Here is a 22,765-nt window from a genome sequence, read left to right on the forward strand (position 1 = left end):
TAATTACCAACTTGTTAATTGCATTACAAATTTGCGTCCTGTAAGCTAAACATTAATGTAAACTGCAGTTTTTCTAGTCACCATTTTTAAGGATCTTTCATCACGACCCTCTGAGGACCTCGGCCCCACCACACCTAAGCACGTCTCCTCTGTTAATGCATGATAAAAACAGACTATTAAACATTAGGTATGCTTCTAAATTGGCAACAATAATGGGTGGTTTAAGTGGTGAAGGTGTTAGTACAGGAAGGAAGAAGCAAATAGTCCCTACAGAAGGCTAATGGCTTTTTTTTAACACTGTGTTTAGCACACACACATTATCATACAGGAACATACAAAGAACATATGCACACGCAATCACCAAGAGAGAGGTGTCGACGACAGAGTAAATAATCATATATTTACAGATAAGGAAACAGGTTTCAATGCAGCGAAACAACCAAAAAGTCAAAATGAACCTTCTAAACCACCCTGTGATGCCCTCAGAAGCAGAGACCCTGAGAAGCGCTAAACTAGGGTTAGCTAAACTAAGCTATGCTACAATAAGATAAGATAAGAACCATAACTCCTTCTTTATATGCTGCCCAGAGGTGTCAGTGAGTCACAGTTGTCTTTGTAAGGATGTTCTACTTGAACTTCACACCGTGGACCCTGGAGCATCAGAGGAAATGCTGGTGACGAAATAGCGGCGGACACCAGCTCAGCTCTAGATCCGGACTCGGGACGGAACGTGAAAGATAGGATGCCAGATTTAATTAGATGATGAATTACTGGCAGACGGAAATAAATACTTCTGTCATTCAACTGTTTCCTGTTTTGACAGCGAGTCATCATTTCATCGTCTGACGTCCCCTTTCAGACTGGTCCAGCGCTGATGCGAGCGTTCACCATGCGTGTGAAGTGTGTACATAAACACAAATTATCAACACTTTCACCGCAGCAGGGGAGTAGTGGAGGGCGGCGGAGCCTTTTCTTGTCATCCTTTTAAGGTCTTCGTGACAGCAAAGTGGTTGAAATGGAAGGGGAGTACATTATCGGCAGGCTGGGATGTTGTTTATGTAAGCAGATGCAACCAGTTTTAGCCAGAGTTTTCAACATGCTGTCATCAACTGTTTTGCGACTCATGTGGTGTCCAGCTTTTTAGATGAGACCGTTTCTGGCTGTATTTCTGAAGGACTGATTCTTTGTTTGAAGGGCCAGTTGACCCTCATACTTCTGAATTCTGACGTCTTCCGAGAGGTGACCTCCACCGCCAGTGTGGAACTTGGAATGTTGTAGGTTTGCTCGCAATTACAGTACTCTGTTTTTTTTATTTGTGCTAGGTTCAACATCTGGAGGAGTATTTACCTCATGTAGGAATTTGGATATTTGCTTTTCTCTACATGCTGTAACATGGTGACAGTCAGATCCAAATTTTAGATGTGGTAATGATGATTTGATCATTTTGACTGAACTTGTCTAAAGCACGCACAATGGGGGGGTTTAAGCCATCAGGTCAAAGGTCACGAGGTTTGGTGTAAACCAAGTTGGACAAAGTATGAACCCTACTACATGTGACTGCAATGTCATTTACTTTTGAGGAAATATCACCTACATGTATCAAATTTGACCAAAACAGATTCAACTTTTCCAGCAGCCAATGGGTTAGAGGCAGGAATGCACACACACACACAAACACACACACACACACACACACACACACACACACACACACACACACACCACAAACACACAGGTCCGCGCATCATTCAGTCACACTGGAATTAAATCAGAACTGGGCCCGAGCAGACTGCCGCTCATATTCTGTTGTTTCAATGATTTATTTGACAAAACATATTAAAAACAATAAACTATGACAAATACTGTAATACCAACACAGACAGTGAAACCGGTATCAAAGGTGAAGAAATAAGTGTAACAAAAGCACCGAGCACGTGTGGAGTTGTGAAATATTAAAGATAATTACACAAGAGACATTTTAGATTGTGAAAGCCAGAAAAGGTCACATGTAGCTACCCAAGTGACTAATGACAGCCCTGCTTTAACAACCACTCGAAGTCAAAAGATTAATTTTACTCATTCAGCGAGAGGAGCACTTTTATAAGCCAGTCCGGCTGCTCTTCCCACTGTTTCTAGATGCACCGCTATCACAAAGCAAATCACAGCACATTCGTTCTAATCAGGACGCGGCGCTGTCAGCTAAAAATCTCATTATACAGACTTATAATGAATTATAATGTATGTTATTATCAGATAGCGATATGTAACAAGTTTTTAATGCGCTCGGTAGGCAGGATAAAGCGCCCTCCTTCTGGTATCTTATCGGCTTTTATCGACCTTGACCATCTCTGACACGCTGTTTCTACAGTGAGTGAGGTGTAATAAATGTGCAGTTCATCCATCAGCGATGTTGATGACATATCTAAAACATGATCCCTAATTCGTCCCGGTGTGCGCGGCAGACGTGGTGCCAGCTGTGTTTACCAGGACAATGTGTGTTATGGACCTACATAATCACTTTACCAGCCTCTGCCTGTCTGTTATGGATGGTTCTTGTCATTTACAGAGGAGGGCCGGGGCCATCACTCATCCGTACGTGCAAATGCATGTCTGCACGGCCGTGCGCAGATAGCTCAGTAAAAAGCTCTCACATGGAATCCATGGACAAAGTGCTTTATGGGGCGCACGCACGATTACCCAGACGAGCACATGCGGATGGTCAACAGCCGCGGACTCAGTTCTGAGGGCTGAGCGTGCGCAGCCGATTCTCATCTATTACAGAATCATTTCATTTCAAGTAGAAATAGTTAAAGGCACGAATCATCCCCACACCATTAAAAATGATGGCTGAAGAGGTAGACAGTATCTATATGCTCCCACCTGTGTGCATTCCTGAAAACCAGCAGCAGAGCCGTCCCGGCCACAGGACTTATTGTCATGTTTTCTAACATTTTAACAATTGTAAATTGGACCAATCACAGATGATAAAGTGTAAAAATGGTAGCATAGATACTAGACGTTCAATACGGCTGCAGCTCTGTCTTCATCCTGATGTCACAGAAGATTAGGAGCCGATCTCTTCACACCACAGAAGCAATAACAGCTGTTTCTTCAAGCTAAAGTGGCCAACAAATTTGGTGCACGGAACTCTGTGAATAATGTGTTTCATTGTCCCGGTCTCCTGCGAAAGCGGGCAAACTGGAGGCCAGCGGTCATCCACAGCCAAGCTTTTATTGGCTCTAAAATTACCTTTATTCCATGCTTGCTCTCTCTCTCTCACACACACACACACACACAAACACACACTTAAACACACATATATAGTATAAGAAAGAAGAAAGTCCATCCATCATCTGAATATAGTGAGTCAGACATTGATGGATCTCACTCTACGCATGTTCCAACTCCTGGACTAATTCAGCCCCAGAGGAAATGTGGTTATTAATAAAGACTTCTGATGACTACGGCTTCCAGCTGTATGATGGGGAATCTCCCACAGGATCTCACAGTGGAATTAAGCATCTGTTTAAAACATTTGTTTGGTGGTAGCTGTTTCAAATGTGGTTAATCTCATTCTCATTCTTTAGTTTCTATCACTGTGTCATTCAGAACAGGTGCACAGGAAGTGACATTTGAAAAGGAATAATTAAGAACATAATAATAAACCTTGAAGTGTTCGATGATTCCAATTTCACTCTCAGCCGCCATGCTAGTCTTTGAACTCACAATTTGATAATTTCCCTCGACAGACTTTTATGAGAGTCCTGGACAGAATGAGATAAGCAGAATGAAAAGGTCACGTCTGGTCACGCTGAGCCTAATATCGAGGTATGATGACAGCTCAGTTGAAATATTTTTCCACTATCCGACCCCAGTAATGAGCTACAACCTCTGTGGTACAGAACTTTACCGTGAATCCACAAGCTTCTGCAAATCAACATTTACTTATGCTAATGTGCAGTAGGATAAAAGCCTGCTAACATTTTTAGACTATTATATTGAAAACTTCATATGACGTGTTTGTTTTCTGCAGCCAGTTAGGCCCTTGAATGCACCATGAGAAAGAACACTGCCACCATACAACACCAAGTGGTTTGGGGTGGACAAATACATAAATTCCGTGTGCATAAAACAAAGTTAAAGTACATGATTGTAGCTCTTTTAGAGCATTCTGGCTGCGAGATGAGTAGAAAATCAGAATCGCTCTCATAGAATAGAGCGAAACAATCTACCAATCTGAAAAGGGCTGAGAGATTTAAGGGCCACATCAGCATCAGAGAGCCTTATTTTCTCCCATTGGCCTTCAATCATCACAGAGAAAGGACAAAAGTGGACCAAAACCTTTCTGAACAGAGAGCAGAAAAGCACTTACAGGAGCTCTTTGGGAAAAAGGGACGTCTGTTGGTTTAACAACGCTGGAGTCCCCAGTTTCCGACATCTATTGTTGCTGGATGCAAATCGACTTTCAAGGCACATCAGCATCCATGCCAGTCTTAAAGAAATAGCCTTCAAATTAACATTTAGATGAAACCGACACTGAGTTCAGGGAGCGCGGGGGGGGGGGGGGGGGGGGGGGGGGATGCACTCATCAAAGTCATTTTACACGCCTAAAAGAAAAAACTGACTCAAAACTATCATTGGTCAGAGCCCATTAACCCGATTACTGACAGGTGTGTCTCATGATCCACTGTGTGTGTGTGTGTGTGTGTGTGTGTGTGTGTGTGGGGGGGGGGGGTCTCGAATCAACGAGATTGGCTTATTTTAGCCATTGCGTTGCCCTGAGCAAGAGCCACCCTTCGTGTGAAGTGACTGCTTTCTCTCACTGTGTTCACACATGCTTAATCCCCTTCGGACTCATCGGCTGAGCGCTGCGTGCAGCACGGCAAACCACAGATAAATCATCCTCCATCTTACAGGGCGCCATCGCAGGCCATCGCCCTCTCCTGCAACTCGTCCGCTTTGTTTTTAGTCTCCTAATTCTTTCATAACATGTGCCCCATGCAACGCCACCTCGTCACTGTCCTGGGAAGAACTTCCCTTTTTTTTAAATTCTCTCAGGCCATGAAAGCCTCAACTAATGGATGATTGACAGCTCCAGTAGAGAGGAAATAGAAGAGTGTGACTGCACTCAAGGCTCTATCGCTTGCGCTCCCACATGAGGAATTCATCCGTGTTTGCATGCACCCCGGGCACTATATGGCGTTAGCTGATGAGCGGAATTATGTAAAACGACACAGCTTCCTCAACATTAACATCGAAAAAAGGGTCAATGAATGTGTAACCGTATAGAAAACAATTGATAACTATTGTAAGTCTGGAAACTCATGCATTGAGTTGGACTGGTCTTGATCTTGATCTTGGATTTGTGTGTACAGAAGCACTTAAATTAATATTAGTTGGCATGAGTGTGAGGCGTAGCCATGTCCTTTTACAGGTGCGGTTTCCTACCATCACCTGCTCACTGTCGGGAACGCAACAGTTGTCATCAGTTTAGCGCTGCAGATCATTTGATGTGTTGCTGGATGTCTGCGTGATTCCCCCCAAAGCACACCCCCCGTTTACCCTTTCACAGGATGAGAGCTGAGGGGATAAACAGCCTCTGGCGAGCCTTCCCTCTGCTGCCTGTTATTCCAAAAACAGGGTCCCTTTGATTACTGAGGGAGCTATAAACCACTCATCAATAATTTAAAAAGTGTAATTAATGACTCCCCCGACATCTCTCTGATCTGGAAATCCGATCCCCCACACTCAGGTGATAGTCTTCTCACCCCCACACAAACAGCACGCTGGCAAATGACAAATATGGAAATGTTGAATCATTACTAAAACATAGCCGAGCTAACCTTTTCTGATGAATTGACCTGCTGCTTTGTTGTTTGGTTGCGTCTCGTGTACGAGGCCTCGGTTTCAGTTGATATCTGAACCAGCTGCCATTTACATGACTGAGTGCATGCTGCTGAAATATTCATGATTGTTTGCGTTTGAAACATTTGCGCAAATGTGACCAGAGTAATCGATCAAAGAAAAGCAAAAGGTTCCGTTTGCAAGTCAGGAATTGAGATCTACACACGAATACAAGTATCAATATACTGCATTTGCAGGTTTTAAGTCAGAAATTTGAAATGTCTAAAGTAAAGTTTGCAGGAAAAACACCTTATTGATTGACATATTTCTGAAATGCTGTGTGTCACTTACACATGTGCGGGTTTTTGCTTGCATCGGGCGGTTTTGCTTATTCCACAGATGTGAGTATATATTTTTCTGGCTCAAGTGCACAACATATGATTATGCACTTGAAGAACTCCGATCCTATCAGACTTTTTCAACGTCAATGAGCAATGATGCAGTAAGAGCTGGTTATCACGAGAATTGCATCCTAAAAAGATTAGTGGTCATTTTAATGAGACTGAATGGCTACTGCCAGGAACATGTGAGTGTGCTGGACCAAAAAAAAAGAAAAAAAGAAGAAGAAGCCAATGAGAGAACACACAATGACAACTCAACCGATCAGGGGAGAATCACCTGGAGTCAGAAATAAAAACGGTCCTTGTGACGTTGCTCTGTGTCCTCGTGGGTGTCGTGGTCATCAATGAGCAGACTACGCAGCCTTCTACGCGATAGAAGACCTGATACTCCACCTCCGCTCTGGTTGCTGATTGGCGTTACGCGGCTATTCAGCTATTATTTATTACCCTCAAGCGCGAACACCTCATCTGTCCAGCCCAGGTCTCACAGCAGGATCTATCACTTCGCTCTGCGCCAGGGCGCACTGATTTTCAAAAATATATCTTCTCGATAGAAGGCAGGTAAGAAAGACATCTCATACGTTTATCATTTTATAGTTTCATAGTTTAAATGGACACGTTGAAGCTGCTCTCGGGAGAAATATCACGATTGACTCTGTTAGAATTATACAAGGAAGAACAATGGCCAAGTACAGCACCACTGTAAGGATCACGCTGTGCGCTTTTGCGCACCATTACGCAGCGAACTTTGTGGCCGTGACTGATAAAACCCTTCCAAGTTATGATTAAAATGAAATAACCACATTGTCGTTCCTACTGTAAATATTATCAGACAGGTGTCGGTTGCAAAAATGAGGAGAGGCTTACTGCTGGTGACTCTGTTCCTCCTAATGAAACTTCGATGCAGTCAGTCCAGATGCGAGGAGACCGGATCGCGGAGCTCAACTTCTGATGTAGGTGTCTTCGTGCGCACGGACCCTAACGATTATCAGTGTGTCAGGTGTTTATAAGGGGACGTTCGTTTCATTTTCTATTCATGTTTTCAGCAGACTGTCGGTTTAGACAGTGTGAAGCGGAACATTCTGAAGAGATACAGCGATTTGGATTATGACAGCTTCGTGGGTTTGATGGGCAGAAGGAATGCCAGTGAGATTTCTTTTTTAATGGCTCTCAGTTCATTGTTTAGAACGTAGTTAAGGCGCTCCAGTCATGGATATGTAATAGATCATTCACAAAGAGTCATGAGACGTGTTTAATCTTCTTTAGTGTACTTTTAAAAAATCAAATATGTCTATTTCTCCTTATTTCATTTTAGATCAGCCAGATGCAGACGCTGTGCAGTCACAGCAAAAAAGTGAGGTTTTAAGACAAAATGGATTCTCTTTTGATTTCTTTTCTTGCATTCTCACAAAGTGGAGATCTAACAGTGAATTGCTGTCATTCATATTATCAGGGGAGCTGCATGACATTTTTGTTGGTCTCATGGGAAGAAGAAACTCGGAATCTGGTGAGTGTGTGTGTGGGTTTTTTAAAACTGAGTCTGATGGTTTCCTGAGACTCTAGAATTAATGTTTTCTCTTTTATCAGACGGACAAAATGTCTGAATGACACTAATTTGTAATGTCTTCCCTCGTAGATAATGGCCCCTGGAGGAGAGAGTATGCAGAGAGGAGGGGCGTCTTTCTCAACAAATGCAGGCTGAGGTGAGTGCTCTGTCTTTTCCATTCAATAAAAACAAATAGGCAGGATTTACTTGGAAAATAGTTTACTAAAGTAATTAAACCCAGCTAAACAACACGTATCAGATTTCCTTCAAGTTTTCTGCAAATCGAGACTTAATCCGTTTAAAAACAAAAACCAACAACATACTTTTAACATTTTTAGTGCAGGAGTAAAAAAAACAAACACGTCGTGTCTTTTCTTGCAGGTTTCTTCAGGGGCTGTAAACATCGACAAAATGAAGCAACTTTTTTTGCAGCAGCAAGGATGGAATCACAGTGAAGACATGCTTCACGATGTAAATTTGCCTACATTAAATGCATAAAGTACCATGTTTGCTTTACTCGAGACACCATAGATGGAAGAGCTGATATTTTTAGTTTCATTATCATGTTTTTTTTCTTTAGAGTTCAGAATAATAAGCATAATAAACATTTTTATAAATAATGCCATCATCTACGTCACGGGTGCATTTGCCTGGAGGAGGAATTTGTCTGTGTTTTATGAGATTGCAGCTCTGCAGAGGTCATGAAAAAGAGCAGGGTCGCCCTTCCAAACCAGTTTGTCGGACATTTAAAGAAAAGACATTCTCCCATTGAAGTATTTAATTAAAAAAAAGAGCAAAAACAGAGATCTAATTTACTATCCAAGCGTGACTGTTAAATAAAGAATTTAAAAATGTGATTTTCACCCCTCTGAATTTAAAAATGATGAAATAAAAAGCGAAGAATTTTTCACATTTGGGCTGCTTTGTTGCCGAAGGTGTGGTTCTGCACCGTGTGCACGTAGAGGTTTACTGTAAATGCTAATGAAGTGATAACCAAGAGAAACCAAATGTTTGACCTTCAGCCATCTAAAGCTGCCACTGAATCAGACACACACCGGGATCTCTCAGTGTCCCCGTGTCATTAGTGGAAATAATGCACTCCTGCAACGTCCCGCACTCTCCCGTGGCTGCCCTCCCTACACCAGCCTGGCCTGGGCCTTGATTGTATTCACCTCATTTTTTCTGTTCTAGTTCGGTTTCCTTCAGCCACAGACGACGGTGTCGTGTGACTCCTTCCATCCGTCGAGCCCTGCGTCCACTTAGGTCCCGTGTGCACAGTTGGCTGCGGGCGAGGGCTGAAGCTCAGGCCTTTCTGTCCCACAGAAGGGCGGTAACGTGGCCTGTAGCCATGCGCTCTCAGGTGGTAGGTGTAGTACTCCAGCACGTACATCAGTTGCGCCTCGACGTAATGGAAAGATACCGCGAGGTCAGAGCAGCACTGGGGACCCTGGGGGAGGTACACAAAGTAAAGATCTGTAATGGTGGAATACTATAAAATAGTCCCACTTTTATCCATTAATTAGGAAAAATACAACAAATGAGTTTTGTGCTAAGCCACAAGATCATTGTATAGTGTCATAGAGATGATATTTAAAAAGCTGTATTAACTGTAAGTAACTGTAATATGATTCACACATTTAACTGCTAAATGTTTACATGAAGAATAAACTGGCTGCGCAGAAAAGCAATTTTCATGCATGAATTGACAAATAGTGATGGCACATTTGTCTGCCTGGCATTTGAATTTTGAGGAAAACACAGTCCACTTTAAGTTTGGTTCAGAGCACAGAGCTCTGGAACAAATGCTTGTTGGTTTGGTCTTTGTGGTTTTACTCACAATAAAAAAACAACAGAATTAGCCTCTTGTCCTTTGTTGTACTTAATGGAGCTGAGAAACACTTTCCCCAGTTTTGTGGGCAGCAAAACAGTCTAATTACTTTGACAGAAGGTAAATTTGTGTTTTTATTTCCCTTTCAAAGAGCTAAGACAAAGAGACTGTGCACAGTGGACGTGTGACAACATCAGTAATGGGACCATCTCATTTTAATTGCAAAATACAATTAGGGAGATGCATCATCATCAGCTAATTGAGCAATTTTCCTTTTGTTGACGGGACATTGTCCCCCTCTGCAATCATGTACTTTAAAGCAAATTCATCTCTTTTTCAGTACATGGAGCCCACGCAGAGGTCACCACAGAGGTCACTCTTTCATGGAAAAACTCTTCTCCCTACCCTACTCTTCCCTAGCTTTAAGAAAACTGTTGGACAGATTTAAAACAACAGATATTTCTCTTCAAGAGCACACTAATGTTATTAAGGGAACAGATTTGTGCTCTGAGTTTGATCTCTTCCTATCCCCACTTGCCTCTGTCTAACAGGGCTAATCCACTTTGCGGGTCTTACATAAACCTCCTTGTATGTTTAGCATTGCTGCCTTTTTGGGGCATTTTTGAACCCGTTTATGCAGCAGTCCCACCTGAAAAAGAGAAGTGAAGGACTTGCCTCAACAATAGGGTAGTAACAATAGCTCCAGTACCAGAAGCTCTTGGAGAATGTGCTGGTTAAATGGTGCTCTGGCACAAACGGGTGAAATGTTTCTCTATGTAGAGTGTCTCTGGAGTCTCCTGCTGCAACGCCCATCTTCTCCAAACACTGCCCCAGCGCCAGGTCCTCAACAGGGGTGGAGTGCGTGCACACTTTGGTCCGGAAACCTACCACGAACCGCTTCAAAGCCTCCTTGCTGAGCACGTATCCCGCCCCTCCGCTCATGTAGCCTTGCTTGGTGTACGGCTTGAAGCGTTTGCCAAAGTAAATGGGCTCGTCGGGGGTGTGGTTCGACAGAACCCAGCGCAGGTTGTCCACCACGACGTAGGTGTCGTCGTCCGCCTTCAGGAACCAGTCGGCGTCCCTGGCATGGTGCTCGTACACGTAGTGGAAGGCTCGGATCGTCTTCCAGTAGAGCTGGTCGCGGCCCTCCTTGGTGCCGAGGCCCACTGTGGGGAAGTCTGGATCCTCCACAGAGCTCATGAACACCACCACATTGCAATGCCGACTCCAGGTGGCCCTGACATGACGAGCTCTGCGTTGCAAGTTATACGGACCAGTCATCACCCAACAGAGAACACGCACTTTCTGGTACAACATATCTGCAAGCCCGCTGTCTTCATCTAGAGGGACAGAGAAAGAAAGGCAGCGTAAAATGGTGTAAAGGAGAGATTGATATGTAGAATTTATTATCAAATATAGAGAAAATGCCCATTTTAAATCAGTGTATTCTATTTCCCTGGAAACGTCTCCAAAAATTACAGCACAGCCTCAAGAGAAGATGCTTAGGTTATTTGCTTAGGTTTAATAATAAACACAAAAACCTCAAACACCTGGGTGGTGAGGGTGCAGCAGGTTGAAGAAAGCAGCCCCATCTTTCCTCCAGTTGGTCGGGCTCTCCTCCACCACCATGGAGCCTCTTTCCTGGGCCTCTGACAGCACAGGGTAGCTCCTCTCAAACCACGCTTGAGACAGAAAAAAGTGGCCGCTGAAGGCTCCGACCAGGAAGCCCAAGCAGAAGGCCCATCTGGAGCTGGAGAACTTCATGGTAACAGCATCTCCAGTGCAGCTGTATCCCAGTTACAGCATGACAGCTATGGGGGGGGGGACTAGTTGAAAACCTTGACAAATGAAAAGATGATTCATTGAACATAGAACACTGTGTAGGAACGAAGTTGCCGTGTGTGTGTGTGTGTGTGTGTGTGTCCGAAGCTCCCCTCACATGAACTATGCCTGAATTAAAGCCTCTTACAGCGACATAAATCACCATGTGGCTCTCAGATGTTTGCAATGGTGTGGTGGATGTTCCGTTAATCCGCGCCGCACAAAAACGACTAAATCACAAGAATTATTCAAATAAGAGCGTGCGCGTTTACCTCCGCGAAATGCTTCCCCAGCCAAAAAAAGACTTCCTATTTGAGAACAACGCCGTCTGCTCCACCCGTCTGTCACACCGTCAAACGCCGCTGCCACGTTAGAACGACCCCCCCAATTAAATAAGGTGATTAGAAGGAGAGGCGCCGCGCAGATTCACATGCTTTAGCATAACGAGCTAAAGCTGGCGAAGGGCGCGCTCCTATTGGCTGGCTGTCAGTGACGTACCAGGAAGTGAGCGGCGCTGCTCTTCAAATGAACGGACGATAAAGGATGGATGGTTTCATGGTTTGGTTGATTCCTTGGTTTTTTACACATTCGCCTAGTGTTTATTGACAGTAGAGGCAGTAGAGTATAGAAAAGGCACATTATTGCTGAATTAAGGGTTTTCTTCCATATCTTGCCCCTAGGGAGCAGCCTAACGTGCCTCCTGTTTTCCTTGATGTCCCGGTGACAAAATAAAAAATACACATTTTTTAAAAATGCTTTGAGTTTAGATTTTTATTTTTAAACCATTGTTTTCTTGGTTGTCATTCGTGCACATTACAACAGGAGAAGAGACGATGACATTTTGTGCCACGGTGGGGGGAAAAAAACAGAAAACATGCAATCTAGCAATTAGCAATGAAAAAAGCAGAGATAAAATGATGAAAACAACATTATTGTGAGGGAAGCAGTGGTGAGCACAAGCTTCTTGAATCGGAATAAATAAAAGCCCCATCATACTGAGTGTTATATTGCTTTCTGGTCCATCATCGCTTATACTCGCCCAGCCTTTTCATCATTAGTCTCTTCCGCTCTAAGCAGTGTCTCATTGTGTCAGACGTCCTTTTATTAATAAATGCCTGACATTGATTCCCACTGACAGTGAGGTGCAAAAAATACAGTAGTTTGACATGTCAGCCACGATCGAGGTTTCACTCTACACACATTAATTATTTTTAAAATTACCCTTATTTTCAGGTCAAATTCAATACAACTAAAATGCCACCCAGTTATTTAAACATAAATAACAAAAAAAAATCCTTTCATGCTTCTGTGCTCAAACTTCTCGTCGACCTAGGAAGTTATTATGATTTATTTTTAAATTTATCATAACATCTCTGATTATTAAACTGGATTTGTGGTGAGGAAATAATGAACGGAGCCTTTTTAAAACAAAAAACAAAACACAAACTTCTGCAGTAGCCTGTAGCATCAACCTATGGGTGCCTGTTCCCACTAATCTCCGGTTTCAACATTTTTGGGAGCCGTATTTGTCCGCATGCTCAGAGGGTATTAGGGAACCATACGGACAGCAGCCAATAAAAACATAAACTACTACAACTACTACCACCACCAATAATAATAATAATAATAATAATAATAATAATAATAATAATAATAATAATAATAATAATAACAATAATATAACAATAATAATAATGTCAATAATGACAATATTATTATTACTATTATTATTATTATAACTATTATTAGTAGTAGTAGTAGTAGTAGTAGTATTTCGTGTGTGTATACTCGTAAACATAACATGATAAGCTACGTGAGACAGTACTACTCTCTTGAATTGCACTTATTGCACCATAAATAAAACCAGCGGTTGGAAAAAACAAAAACGAACGCATAACCCCGTCAGCAGTCATCCAAAAACATCTGCACCAGAGGAGAGAGAGAAAAGGGGCCAGTTTATTTCAAAGCACGTTTCAAAGCCGCCTTCTGCCGCCTCACATTTAAATCCGAAGCAACAATAGGATTAGTGATCCACCAAGTGATTCACCAAGGGCGTTTCTGAATTCAAGCTGCTACAGCATTTTATCACTTGCATGCATTTTCTGACACTTTGAGGTCCGGAATCGTCGGTGTCCACAGTAAGTAAAAGTCGTTTCTGTCTCGCTCTCCTTCAGTTTTAGCAACCATAATGGTGGCTCACAGATTTGACACAAATAATTATACTTATGGTTCTGGTTGAGGTTGATCAAGAGGATTGACTGTCCATCAGGCTTTGCGATTTAGTTGAGCAAACGAATTGTGCATTGCGCACCATTGTTCTTCCTTTTTCGTCTTCTGTTTTTTTTTTCTTTCAAAATGAGAAAGTAACAGTGTCCACACAGTGGGGAGGTCTTCAGAAACTTACAGTTTCAACACCTATTTACAAAAAATCTGATATTTTGCTCAAATGGAACACCAGCATGATGGAGGTCACTCCACTGCAGAAGAGTTTTACTTTTCTCCTTCCTCAGATCTCTGCCTTGATGCCATCCTCTCTTTGTGCACCAGAGGCTGTTCTTTTGGCTTTATTAGTGGGCTTTTGGGGTTGTTTTTTAACCCTGATACTGTCAGCCTGGGGACCTTATGGACAGATGTCAAAATCATGACTTCAGCCAAGTTCAGCTGTATTCCATTCCCGAGTTAAAGAGTCTTGCAGCAAAAAGGCCTGCTCAGACACGTCCACGCCAAAGAGTGCTTTCTTTTTCAATTTTATTTTATGAAATTAAATATATTCCACCCTAACAGTAATGATTTGGGTGACACATGTTATCAGGCATCAACATTTATTTGTTTGAAGTCTGGAGCAGCCAGATGCGTGTGTGAGAGAGAGTAAGAAACCACCGTGGCGGCTTTTGCTCAGCAAAGTGGAGCAAAGTACTTATTGTCAGCTTAACAACACATCTAGTTTATACAGAACAACATTCTGAAAATTACCCAGCCACAGTTTAACCGTTTGACTTACACTTATGACTGGCACGTAACAGTCATGGTTGGTTAATGTGGGGTAAGGTGGGAAACACCAGACTGCAGTGCTCAGCAACTTCTTCACTGCATTGCCATATTTGCAAAGGAAATGGTATGGTATGAGTCTTCAGATGTTCCCTAACTATAATAATGCTGCTGCAAGGCTGCAGCTTAAAAAAGATAAAATAAAAATAAAATAATAATGTATTACTACCAGTAATAGTAGTGACATAGTAATTCCTTATGCAATGTCATGGAGACATGAAAGAACTATCTTCCCTTATCCCTGCTTTTCTTTTTTTAATATTCACACTGTTAAAAATCCAATATTCCAGATGCACATCAGGCTTAAGAGGAGTCTGGGGTTGATTTTGCTGGCTGGGCTGCTGCTGGCTGCGCTGCTCCGAGGCTGGACCCCTCAGAGCAGCTCAACAGTTGACATAAAGCCCAGACGAGGAAGTGACCTAAAGGAATTGATTGACAGGAAAATCCACGACATCGTCGGCAGCGATGGGGACATTCCCTATCACACGAAGGAGAGCTTGGCGAGGTGCGCTGCTTGGGAACGCTTCTCTTCCACTTGACATTTTTCTTTAAACTCTCATATCAATTTCACTCCTCTGATTTCTCTTCCTGATGCAGCCTGTTAGCTTATAATAGGTGCGAGTGTGTGGCTGATGAGGACAGCTTTCTGCCCTTTTCCAATTATCTGCATCCGCACGTGGGGCCCACGATGTTGGGGTTGCCTTCCTGGAGTCTCAGCCCAACCCTGAAGAAACCAAACGGCACAGAGCTGAGGAGTACAGCAAATATCAGAATAGGTGACAAACACACACGTGCGCAGAGGCACACAAACTTTACACCTTGTTTTGACAGTGTCTTAAATTGAATGTGTTTTAGGTCTATTATAAAAATCATCATTGATCACCATTCCACTGGCTCAAAACCTTTATTTGTGGAGCTCAACAAACGTGAACGTTCCAACTAGTCATACCACAGCAGACTGCCTTCGCTGTTGTCACACACAACTGTGCAACCACTTCCATCACAGGACCTTTCATGAAATAGATATAAAAATCTATTTCAAAATAAACCAATTAAACCATTTTTTTTAAATTAAGGACAAAACTGGAAGTTATTTAAGATTATTACAGATAATACTGAAACATTTCACTGTAATCAATGAAGGCTTGAAGAAATAAATGAAACCAACCATTCTGAATGACCCAGAGGAGAACAAAGGATGGAATTTTAAATCAATGCTTTGTTGTTCTGTGTAGGATTTACAGTCCTGCAGATGAGCTCATTGTCGCTGAGGCCAACAGTCCTCTGCAGTATCCCACCCAGGGCATTGAGGTGCAGCCTCTCAAAACCGTCCTCATTCCTGGTAATGCCATAATACCCCATGTAATATTTTAAAAAGAACACTGCTCTCAATATGCAATGCTACATGGAATCACCTGTTATTGCACCTGCCTCCCTCCAGGTTTGGGTCTTAAAGAAGAAAACAGCATGCACCATACAGTAATTTCTTAGCCATCTCATCGTGAATGTGGATGCATTTAAATCTCTACTGAACTCTCAAATTTCCCCTCTGAGCAGGTGTATTTGAAGGCAACCCTTGGAGCGTTTGATGTCGCCGCCACGGTAGACAAGGTTGACGTTCAAGGAGAAGGTCAGAGTCACATGACGCTGTCCAGTCCTCTGCTGCCTGCTCTGAACAGACAGCTTCAGTTTGTCACCTACACCAACACCGTGTTCCATCCCAAGACAGCCGACACAGGTAAGCAAGAGGATCAGGGATTAACAGACGTTCCATATCCACCCAGAAAAGAATGGAAAAAAAAAACAGCAAAAACGTAACAGGTGAGTAAGCTCCAATAACAATGGCCCAAGATGGCTGTGACCAAAAAAAAGGCCAAATCTTCAGTGTATTTTCATTTGCTTCTGCATCTCTTGTGATGAGGCAGACATGCATGCTGCTGCTAGATGTTGACATCTTTGACAGCCACTTCCATTTGGAGGTTAATTTGGATGCCATTTTTATATGGGGCTTCTTTTCTTAGCAGTTCCGTTATACAATAAACATTTAAAAGCTCTCAAAAGCCCCCATTAGCTTGGTTTAGTTTAAGCTTAAATGGGGTATGCAATTGTAACTAAATTGATATTGCACAGAGAGATAACAGGTTCTTTCCCCATAGTGCAAATGGGGAAGAAGACATTCTCTCATTTCTATCCACTTCAGTGGGTGAATGGCAGGAAACAGATGTGAATATTCTTCTGCAGCAAATGCAGATAACAAACTCGTGATGTGATTGTGATTTTTCCAGATTCCTCTTCAGAGCCTCAATGTTGGGAGGAAGTGAAAGAAGCTTAAGGTCCTTTTTCCTCAGACAGCACCCTTCCTAAAAAATTCAGTGCTAAAGTTAAAACTCTGAGATTGCTGACAGTTAATGTCCTGTGTGTGTATAACAACAACATATATGCATTTTACAAAGATGAGTCGTCTGCTAGGCCTCCAGTACCTCATGTCCTTACAGGATGATGGAACAGGCAGAGATTCTTCCGAGATGTAGAGGATGGACCTTTTGGGTTTTGATTTACCACGAGGTTTTTGCTCTGGCATTCTTCATTTATTTTTTGACTCACTGGCTTTTGTAATACTGACTCCTTTTTGAGCTTCAATAAATGCTGGGCGACCTTTTGAAAAGAATATTCTTCTGCTACTCTGTGTCACAGTTCTTGGACACGAACCTACGGACAGGTGCCTTCTGAGTGGAAAGGACTTTCCGCCTCCTCGGCCTACCCATCATCAAGGCTCCGAAGAGGAGGCTGGAAAAATCCTAGACAATTGGTCGACAATTGGTGACCCGGATGTGATAGCGGTAAAACCAGGAGAAAAGAATCTCAGCGTAGATGCAGCCCAGGTCGACTTCTGTTCCCAGTTCCAGACTGCAGGACTTTGGGAGGGATTCAGCAGCCAGACAAAGCACTTTTTCTCCATCTGGTGGGCATTCACTCAACTGGCAACAAGGCAGCAAGAGAGGCCTGTGGGAGGAGGGACAGATGCCGTCTTCTGGCCAGAACTTCTAGATTGTGGACAAGGAAACCTGATGTTTTCCCAAATGGGTTAAAATTCTGCTGAAATGCTGCTCAAAAGGGAGGAAAATGGAATATGTGGAAAAACAAACTTAAGACCGTGATATGCATTCCAAAATGGTGGGCCAACGCTTGAGGAGGCAAAACCCAAGAGGAGAAAGGAAGTGCACCCGAGGAAGACCGGAAACAGACTGGCAAGATGGAAGAGGAACAACCCCCTCCGTTTGCCCTGCGCACCTGCCTACCCTTCGAATTGTCCCCCCAACAAACACAGTACCGCTGCCCCTCCCCTGAACACTTGCAATATCAACCACCAGAGGGAGACTAAGCTGGCAACACAGCTATGCAAGCTCCCCCAGTGGTACTGAGGAACATTACTGCAGAAGTGGAAAGAAGGGAAGACTTATCCCATGAAGATACAAACAGGGATTTATCAGATTGCATTAAAAAACTATGTAAAATAAAACCACTTGTCGAAGCTGAAAATAAAAGCCACTCAAGAAAACATGAGATTAAAAGAACAATTCCAAAGCAGGCCCCTGCTGTCTTGACACAGCATGTCGCACCCCGCAGAAGCCTCACTGTTGGACCTGGACCCGGCCTGTGGCTGCCAGCAGTGAAACCAAGCGCCCCCTGGGGGACTGGTCAAGTGTAAAATTAATATGTGGCCTCTTCTCCAGATCCATTCAAATGGGAAAGTCATTACTGGACAGCTACGAAGTAGCCACAGTACACTCAGAAGGTCAAGAGGACCTCCCAATCCCCATGTATTTAACAAACAAACCTGCCCTGGTTCCTGAAAATTATGTGTGGACTGTCGAAGACCACACAAACAGTGAAACAGAACAAGCAGAGCTGGAAGAACGATTATAACCCCAAAAAAGGAATTGAGACAGGAAATGGAAAAAGCGGCAGCGATGATCCTAGCCAACAATAGACCCCTAAAGACTCCAAAGCACTGGAAGGCTTTCGGGCGCTGAGAGAAAATGATGCCCCTGGTGAGGAAACAAGGCATACCAGAGTTTGCCCCATACTGTAATCCTCGTCAGTCTCCCATCCATCCACAAGGGGGCCGGACCATAGCTCACAGAATTCTAGACACTCACCACAGCAGACAACCTGGCTCTGAGCAATTTGTGGAGTCTACTAAAAGCATCACTGGGACTTGAGGAGACCAAAGCAAAAAAGACCACCCCGTTCACACCATAACCTCTGAGAACCAAAAAGAACCCAGGACCTACATCAGAGAGTGCAGTGTAAAATGGGGAGATGGCACGGGTGTCCTCCCTGACGCGAACGATGCCATGGTCATGGTTACGAAGCAAACTGTCAGACTACAGGAAATGAACGATGCACAACAGCCAGCAATAGTGACTCCTCACATGCTGCAATATTCAAAGGGAATTACCAAAAAGACCGAAGAGGACCTTTATGGTCACTAAAGAAAGCACTGTAAGACAAATTTGCAACCAGGTCCATCCTCTACATCTCTTGTGTTTCCGGAAGAATCTCTGCCTGTTCCAGCATCCTGTAAGGACATGAGGTACTGGAGGCCTAGCAGACAACTCATCTTTGTAAAATGCATATACAGTATGTTGTTCAAAACTCAGCGTGAGCTGTTAGCGCTCAGATGATGACTAAATAAGAAGATTCGGTGTCTAAACAGAGCACAAACACACCAGTGCATGCTTACATGCACTGGTGTGTTTGTTTACACAGCTGTGATGATTAAAGTTGACTATTTGGATGAATCTAGGAGGAGACATAGCTAAAACATTGTTAATACACACACAGGACATTAACTGTCAGCAATCTCAGTTTTAACTTTAGCACTGAATTTTTTACCCTTTCAAAACCCCAAACCAAAAAAATAACCAAACAACAACGCACGTTTCGAAACTCATACACGTCTGTGGTGGAAAAAATGAGAGTCACAATGATGTGGCGCCGTCTGCATGACAGTTGAAAAAGCATCTATTGCTTCACATCCTTCCTTTGAATTTGAACGGCTGTATTTTCAAGGCTGCTTCTCTGTTTTCGCAGTTCAGTTTGGAACCAAAGCACATAAAGCGGCTTTCACCATCAAAATTAGATTTGGAACCATTCCAAAACTTTACTATTCTGGACCCCAAAAAGGCGAGTTTGATGTTGTGTCATTTATTTATGTGTAAGCAATGGCGCCAAACTTTCTGTGTTTTTCCATAGAGTACAACATAAGCGCGCTTGTGACCATCGCCACAAAGACCTTTCTGCGCTATGAAAAACTGAATGACCTCATCAACAGCATACGGAAATATTATTCCACTGTCACCATAGTGATAGCAGATGATAATGAACACCCCAAGCCAGTGAGAGGGCCTCATATTGAGCATTACATCATGCCGTTTGGAAAGGTAAAATAGGTGAAAAACATCATGGATTCTGAGTTCCGGTATATTGGGGAGTGACTGCCTTCATCTCTGCAGGGCTGGTTTGCAGGAAGGAACCTGGCCGTGTCTCAGGTGACCACGAAGTACATATTGTGGGTGGACGATGATTTCATCTTCACCGAAAACACCAAGCTGGAGAAGATGGTGGACATCCTAGAGAAGACCACTCTGGATCTGGTGAGAGCTGTCTCTCATGTCCCGTGCAGCTGCAGCAGTGCTCTTAGTTTCTTTTCTTTAGCTTTTCCACATCTAATGTTCCCGCGCCGATGCTGGCAGGTTGGCGGTGCAGTCAGGGAGGTGACAGGTTACACGGCAACGTTTCGACACACCATCTCTGTGGAAGAAGGGGGAGAGGAGGGCGGCTGTTTGCACATCAGAAATGGCTACCACCACTACATCGAGGGATTTCCCAGCTGTGTGGTGGCTGATGCCATCATCAACTTCTTCATGGGAAGGACAGACCGAGTGCGCGAGGTGGGCTTCGACCCCAAACTGGCACGGGAAGGTCACTTAGGTGAGTATCTCTGACGGGATCAGGTGGCAAACGATTGGCCTGTGAGTTTCTTTTCTTTTCTGTGCAGAAAAGATAAACTGGTCAGAAACTGAGGAATGATGGAAAGGAAACCTTTTTGTTCTTGCAGAGTTCTTCGTCGATGCCCTGGGCTCGCTGCACATCGGGTCGTGCAGTGACATCATAGTAAACCATGCATCAAAGATCAAACTTCCCTGGACCAAAACAGACTCACAGAAGGCCTACGAGAAGTTCCGCTACCCATCGTCCAAGTCCACCAGCAGCCTTCATAATGGAATTTATTACTTCAAGAACAGGTTCAAGTGCATGAGCAGTCAGTGAACCCGGCTTCACACGTGCGTGTTGCCTAGTATTTGGTACGTGACCATGAAAATGTCTCCTGCTCTATTTTGCTTTTTAAAAAATAAATCTGAAAATAGGATAAATATATTTTTATACTTGGTTTCAAAATAAAAACACCATGTAGTAAAAAGCAATATTTAATAGAAATCTATTCTTTATTGATTAATTTATTTTGTTGTCCAAAGTTGTCTTTTTTTTATTAAATTATTTTTGGAAATTGTTGCTTACATATTAATGTATATGGCAAATACTCCAGGTGAGTGGGTGTTTTACCCTCCTAAAAGAGAAATTAAGAATTATATTTTAGTTCCCAGTATCACAGTTTGTTATTTACTGTTTATGATCAATCACTGTATATTTGATTGCTTTTTTTAGATAATAGTCTGGCAACAGCAAATGTAGCACGAGTCTAAAAGACATTAAAATGCAATGCAAATGCTCGTTTGTGGGTATGGTACCTGCCAGGTGTAAGGCTGCCAGGAACATACAAACTTTATAAAAACATTTCAGAGTGTAAGTATTGATGCCATGTTTAAAGTTTCCCTTGTGGGATGAATAAAGGTTTATCTTATGCAGGTTTCTTATCCATGACCATGAAACTGAGTCTAATGAGTGTGATTAATGACTTTTGGCCATGTGATATTCTGCCATTTACAGGACAAAGTTTTGAGAGTGAAAACAATGGACTTGACTGGATTTGAAGAGGTAATACATAAACCTCATTGATTATAGCTGCAAATTATAAAAAAATCATTAAACAGAAACTTTATTTGAAGCTCTGGTTATTAGAGAAGAAAGGGAGGTTAAAAAAGCACCTAACAGGACGTTAAATCAGCCCAACTCAAACGCACATCACTATTCACTGTATCACTTCTAACATCAGCAAAAGATGGTCACATGGTCACATTTTACGTTGACATCCCCACAATCCTGGAATCTAGACAATGCATGGCGTTGTTAAGAGGTGGTTTACGCCTTTACACCTTGTGAATGGTGCAGCTGGGAGAAGCTGTCATTCTGATTTTTGACCACAAGATGGAAATAAAAGATTGGTTAAAAAAAACAACTGGAGCGAGAAACTCTTCTCATCACTATTACGATTGCTATAATTGCCAAAATACCAGGAAACCGGGTCTGTTCAATGTTGGTGGTTGTTTGAAACATTTGTTTTCAGGGATCTCTATTCAGAGTTAGAGATTATTGATGTTTTCATGCCTGTTGCAGCGGTCAGTCCACTTTCATCCAGTGTCATTTATTTCCTCATTCCCACACGAACAGCATCCTTTAAATCATCCTTGTTGTTTCCAAATCATGTTATTAGGTCTGCTGGTAGAATCTGGCTTCATAAACATTTGGCCAGAACCTTGTGTACCATGTTCTAATTGAAGTGGACTACTTCTTCCCAATTAGTGAAACACTCCTTTAGCTTTAAAGTGAAAACCCAGAGGGTAGAGTGTCTAGAGGCCTCTTTGAAATATGCAGTGGAAAGAATTAATAACTTGGCTGACAAACATCAAGCAAGCAAATAATTAGGTTTTTTTTTCACCCCCGTCCTGCTTTTGAACCCAAACCACATTTGGATTTATCAGGTCAAGGTAACGGGACTATGAGGAGGAAAAAGAGTGGACAGCAGAGGTTGGTGCAGATATTTGGCAGTGACACAATCAGTTTTTGCTTTGGCCTAAATGTTTCTGTTTGAATCCCATTTCTGACATCTTTCTGACACAAAGAGCGCTCTTCTTCTCTGATGAGAATCCTTTGGCGTGCCTCAAATTCCACACAACCTCAAAAAGGGATTCACAAACCCAATAATGTGCTTGATTTGTTGAGAGAACTTTTTCCTTGTTTAATCGTCAACCTTTTCAAAAGTAGGACGGTGACACGACCATATTCAAAGCATAAATGTACTTATGCAGCTCG

The 22,765-nt window shown here is 42.8% G+C and overlaps 3 protein-coding genes across 8 annotated transcripts; 2 read left to right on the top strand and 1 right to left on the bottom strand.

Moving 5' to 3' along the window:
* Positions 1-6,559: 6,559 nt before the first annotated feature.
* On the top strand, positions 6,560-8,701 carry tac3a (tachykinin precursor 3a). Of its 4 annotated transcripts, none has more exons than XM_057041209.1 (7): positions 6,560-6,806; positions 7,082-7,198; positions 7,292-7,391; positions 7,561-7,599; positions 7,699-7,752; positions 7,882-7,948; positions 8,173-8,701. In XM_057041209.1, exons 2-7 carry the CDS (start codon positions 7,097-7,099, stop codon positions 8,189-8,191), a joined length of 381 nt encoding a protein of 126 aa, XP_056897189.1. In that variant the 5' UTR covers positions 6,560-6,806; positions 7,082-7,096; the 3' UTR covers positions 8,192-8,701. The 4 variants fall into 4 exon arrangements, with proteins under 4 accessions (XP_056897189.1, XP_056897191.1, XP_056897188.1 ...); XM_057041211.1 differs by having other exon boundaries at positions 7,295-7,391; XM_057041208.1 differs by having other exon boundaries at positions 6,562-6,806; positions 7,078-7,198.
* On the bottom strand, positions 7,994-11,962 carry c1galt1la (core 1 synthase, glycoprotein-N-acetylgalactosamine 3-beta-galactosyltransferase 1, like a). Of its 3 annotated transcripts, none has more exons than XM_057041207.1 (4): positions 11,713-11,962; positions 11,170-11,430; positions 10,295-10,959; positions 7,994-9,238 (listed from the first exon to the last, which is right to left on the bottom strand). In XM_057041207.1, exons 2-4 carry the CDS (start codon positions 11,381-11,383, stop codon positions 8,960-8,962), a joined length of 1,158 nt encoding a protein of 385 aa, XP_056897187.1. In that variant the 5' UTR covers positions 11,384-11,430; positions 11,713-11,962; the 3' UTR covers positions 7,994-8,959. The 3 variants fall into 3 exon arrangements, with proteins under 3 accessions (XP_056897187.1, XP_056897185.1, XP_056897186.1); XM_057041205.1 differs by having other exon boundaries at positions 11,170-11,457; positions 11,713-11,945; XM_057041206.1 differs by lacking the exon at positions 11,713-11,962 and adding an exon at positions 11,559-11,674 and having other exon boundaries at positions 11,170-11,457.
* A 1,344-nt stretch (positions 11,963-13,306) lies between these two features.
* b4galnt1a (beta-1,4-N-acetyl-galactosaminyl transferase 1a) lies at positions 13,307-21,422 on the top strand. The gene is given in 12 exon segments (XM_057041122.1): positions 13,307-13,578; positions 14,779-14,993; positions 15,086-15,165; positions 15,168-15,264; positions 15,724-15,830; positions 15,930-15,967; positions 16,046-16,226; positions 19,586-19,678; positions 19,748-19,935; positions 20,008-20,148; positions 20,248-20,485; positions 20,613-21,422. Coding segments are annotated over 11 exon segments (1,590 nt in total). The 5' UTR covers positions 13,307-13,578; the 3' UTR covers positions 20,825-21,422.
* Positions 21,423-22,765: the final 1,343 nt, after the last annotated feature.

This window comes from Takifugu flavidus, chromosome 8, assembly GCF_003711565.1.
Source record: "Takifugu flavidus isolate HTHZ2018 chromosome 8, ASM371156v2, whole genome shotgun sequence".
In the NCBI taxonomy this organism is placed as follows: Eukaryota; Metazoa; Chordata; class Actinopteri; order Tetraodontiformes; family Tetraodontidae; genus Takifugu; species Takifugu flavidus.

What these genes read in the sequence shown, in the direction of transcription:
- tac3a (XM_057041209.1), top strand. Translation starts at nt 7,097, where the DNA reads ATGAGGAGAGGCTTACTGCTGGTGACTCTGTTCCTCCTAATGAAACTT. An exon ending in GATGGGCAGAAGGAATGCCA is followed by an intron (nt 7,392 to 7,560) that starts GTGAGATTTCTT and finishes ATTTCATTTTAG; the next exon opens with ATCAGCCAGATGCAGACGCT. An exon ending in AAGAAGAAACTCGGAATCTG is followed by an intron (nt 7,753 to 7,881) that starts GTGAGTGTGTGT and finishes CTTCCCTCGTAG; the next exon opens with ATAATGGCCCCTGGAGGAGA.
- c1galt1la (XM_057041207.1), bottom strand. Translation starts at nt 11,383, where the DNA reads ATGAAGTTCTCCAGCTCCAGATGGGCCTTCTGCTTGGGCTTCCTGGTC. An exon ending in GCTGCACCCTCACCACCCAG is followed by an intron (nt 10,960 to 11,169) that starts GTGTTTGAGGTT and finishes CTGTCCCTCTAG; the next exon opens with ATGAAGACAGCGGGCTTGCA. An exon ending in GTTACTACCCTATTGTTGAG is followed by an intron (nt 9,239 to 10,294) that starts GCAAGTCCTTCA and finishes TACCTCCCCCAG; the next exon opens with GGTCCCCAGTGCTGCTCTGA.